At 70.0% G+C, this 1,711-nt stretch overlaps 1 protein-coding gene across 1 annotated transcript; it reads left to right on the forward strand.

Moving 5' to 3' along the window:
* The first annotated feature begins 6 nt into the window (after window positions 1–6).
* Window positions 7–1,705, forward strand: LOC123255749 (transmembrane protein 91-like). The gene is made up of 4 exons (XM_044684488.1): window positions 7–44; window positions 395–614; window positions 1,234–1,383; window positions 1,466–1,705. The coding sequence occupies exons 2-4, from the start codon at window positions 411–413 to the stop codon at window positions 1,622–1,624; spliced, it is 513 nt and encodes a 170-aa protein (XP_044540423.1). The 5' UTR covers window positions 7–44; window positions 395–410; the 3' UTR covers window positions 1,625–1,705.
* The last annotated feature ends 6 nt before the right edge of the window (window positions 1,706–1,711 follow it).

Here is a 1,711-nt window from a genome sequence, read left to right on the forward strand (position 1 = left end):
TGACCCCGCAGCCTGCCTCAGGCCACCGGCCCCGGAGGGCCCCGGTGAGTGGGGGCGGCTGCGGAGGATGGGCTCTGCCCCGGGGGACGGGGGATGCGGGATGAGCGGACTGTCAGCGGAAGGGCGGGCGGCGGGCGGCTGCGGCTCGGGCATCGGCGGTCCCTGGGGCACGTTCTCTGCGGGCTGGGAGGGGGACATCTTCCCCGGAACGCCAGAACCCAGTGGGAGGGGGCCGCCTGGAGGTCTGGACCCCCCCTCCGAGCCGCGATGGCTCCATCCGTAAAATGGGGGGAGGGGGCGGGAGTCCCGCAGGACGCGGGCTGGTCCGGGGTCTGGGCTCAGGGGGCCGGACGTGCCCGCTAATGACAGGCGCCCTCTCGCTCCCCTCCTCCAGCGGGTCCAGCCAGACCATGGACAATCCCCAGGAACTGCACCAGCCCTTACTCGGGCCCCCACCCAAGGGGTCCCCGGTCAAGGAGTCCCCCGGCTCCGGGCCCCCGAGCAAAACCCCCGGGAAAAAGCAGAAGCGAGCCAAAAGCGAGAAGGCCATAGAGATGCTGCCGCTGCCCACCATCAGCCTGGGCCTGTTTGATACAAAGAGCCCCGACCTGGAGGTAGGCGCCGGGGTCAGCGGAGGGCACCCAGGGGTGCCACTCCCCCAGTCAGGCTGACTCGAGGGAGCACCCCGGGGTCTCTGTTCTGTGAAGTCTCGGCGCCTGACTGCTGCCAGTTAGTGAGCTCCCCGTCCCGGGGGGCTCCACAGCCACTTGTTGGGGACGTGTAGAGGGCACTCCTGGCCAGCCTGCGGGCTCGCCTTTGTCTGTGCTGCCGTCAGTGCGGGCCGTGACCGTCGTGCCCGGCCCCCCGTGCCCCCCCTGCCTCCGTGCCCATCTCTGCAGTCTGGCTTTGTCCCCGCTTCCGCCTCTTTGGCTCCCTCCTCCCGGCTCTCCGCTGCTCTCCAGCTGTTCCTTCAGGCCTTGGCGCGGCTCTCGCTCTCCCCCCAGCCTGGGAATGTGTCCGCATCTCTGCCTGCCGCCTGGCCCGCTGCCCTCTCTCTCTCCCTGGTGAGGCCAGTGCTGGGGGGGCCGCCCACCCCCAACTCCTCTGGTGCCCCCCACGTGGCCGCCATTAGAGCAGGAGCTCCAGGACCCCAGCCCCCAGCGGGGGCCCCCTGCGTCCTGGGCGCTCTCTCGGGCCAGTTCCCACGGCCCTGCCTGTCTCCTTCCTCCACAGGACTATTGGGCCAACGAGAGCGAGCTGGAGGCGATGGGGCTCGGCCACTTCACCCCGCTGCTGTCCCGGGATTACGTGGGCCTCGCCGTCTTCTCCATCCTCTGCTGCTTCTGGCCTTTGGGCATCGCCGCCTTCTCTCTCGCCCAGAAGGTCAGCAGGTGCCGGGCACGGGGGAGGGGAGAGGGAGGAGGGCCCCGGCCGAGGCTCACGGCTCTCCCTCTTGTCCCCTCAGACTAACAAGGCCTGGGCGGCCGGCGACGTCCAGGCCGCCGGAGAGTCTGCGCGCCGGGCTTTCCTGCTGTCCGTCCTGGCCATTGGTCTGGGGGTCTGCATCTACACGGCGGCCCTGGTCACCCTGGCCACCTACCTGACCTCTGGGGAGACCCTCTAGAGGCTCGGACTGGCTCATTCCCCCCCCCAAGGGCCCACTGGGGTCTTGAGTCGTGACAGCAGCCAAGACCACAAGGAATAACCCCCC

The sequence above is a fragment of the Gracilinanus agilis genome, unplaced genomic scaffold (genome assembly GCF_016433145.1).
Source record: "Gracilinanus agilis isolate LMUSP501 unplaced genomic scaffold, AgileGrace unplaced_scaffold51273, whole genome shotgun sequence".
Classification (NCBI taxonomy): Eukaryota; Metazoa; Chordata; class Mammalia; order Didelphimorphia; family Didelphidae; genus Gracilinanus; species Gracilinanus agilis.

Bases quoted from the DNA above. Each gene is read 5' to 3' on its own strand.
- LOC123255749 (XM_044684488.1), top strand. From the start codon at position 411: ATGGACAATCCCCAGGAACTGCACCAGCCCTTACTCGGGCCCCCACCC. The intron at 615-1,233 runs GTAGGCGCCGGG...CTTCCTCCACAG, and splicing joins CAAAGAGCCCCGACCTGGAG to GACTATTGGGCCAACGAGAG. The intron at 1,384-1,465 runs GTCAGCAGGTGC...TTGTCCCCTCAG, and splicing joins CCTTCTCTCTCGCCCAGAAG to ACTAACAAGGCCTGGGCGGC.